The 1,053-nt window shown below is 35.1% G+C and overlaps 1 protein-coding gene across 1 annotated transcript in view; it reads right to left on the reverse strand.

The window, feature by feature from the left end:
* LOC119591035 (brefeldin A-inhibited guanine nucleotide-exchange protein 1-like) overlaps positions 1–1,007 on the reverse strand; it is a gene marked incomplete at both ends in the record, with an annotated part of 21,531 nt that extends 20,524 nt beyond the window's left edge. Inside the window, 2 exon segments of the mRNA XM_037939763.1 lie at positions 73–222; positions 828–1,007. Of these exon segments, the coding sequence (XP_037795691.1) occupies positions 73–222; positions 828–1,007 (330 nt within the window).
* Between the last annotated feature and the right edge of the window lie 46 nt (positions 1,008–1,053).

Below are 1,053 nucleotides of genomic sequence, written 5' to 3' on the forward strand. Positions count from 1 at the left end.
TTATTACTGTATCAAGAAAGGGAAAGGGAAAACATGTAAAAGACATCAAATACAAAACTAATTTCGACATACCTGTCCTGGTATATCTGGTTCCCCGTTGGTTACTCGAGGTTCTGGATCGTGCTGTCCATTCTCCTGCAGCTGTGGCTGACTCCCTGTACTGTTAGAGGATGCGTTGCTAGAACTGTGGTCACGACTACTTTCTTCTGCCGCTTCCTCAATCTAAAGTGGACACAAATAAGGGATCTAAAGAGTTTGTAGTGTGAAAATAATTGTAGCTAACCTTAAAAAATTCATACAACATAACAAGTTAAGAAAAATAAATATATAATTGAATTAAGGATATCCCTGCATCTATAAGACTTGAGTGCGAGAGGGGAGTATTGCAAAGCATACAAAACCTATAGAATTTGGAAGGGGAACACAAGTACATACAGCACAACAGAATAACTCCAGGGGTAAATATTGCTAATGAAGTAATCACGATAAGAAGAGAAAAAAAGGGACTCCATACAGTAATCCAATATATAGAAAAAATAAAAGGAAATCATAAAAAAGTTAATTCAACATGATAAGAGGCTATTTATGTATCAAAAAACACATGCATCTATTAGTCATGATAGCTGCTAGTCTTTACATAATAAACAAACACAGTTCCATGAAAACTGATCAATTTCTAATAGGGGCATAGGGTTGTTAATAGCCTACCATAATGCAAAAGATTGGGGAAAACGTATAATAATTAAGTAAATAAAAATAAATTAATAGAAATAATAGAGAAATCTACCAAAGGAAAGATATATATCAAAATAAACAGAGGAACTGACCGCTTGATTCTCCATTCTTGTGAAGATGATGTTGATCATCTGCGTGAGGGCAGCCTTTGCCGTCACCTGATTGTTCATGTCACGAGATGCAAGGAAGATATTGTAGCATGTTCGGACAGCTACTAGGACTGTCCCCTCATGAACACTTACATACTGTGACGTTATGACTGTTAACAAAGCCTGAAGAATTTTTTGAAAAGTAATTAAAAATGTATACCTATAAAAA

The sequence above is a fragment of the Penaeus monodon genome, chromosome 28, assembly GCF_015228065.2.
Source record: "Penaeus monodon isolate SGIC_2016 chromosome 28, NSTDA_Pmon_1, whole genome shotgun sequence".
Classification (NCBI taxonomy): domain Eukaryota; kingdom Metazoa; phylum Arthropoda; class Malacostraca; order Decapoda; family Penaeidae; genus Penaeus; species Penaeus monodon.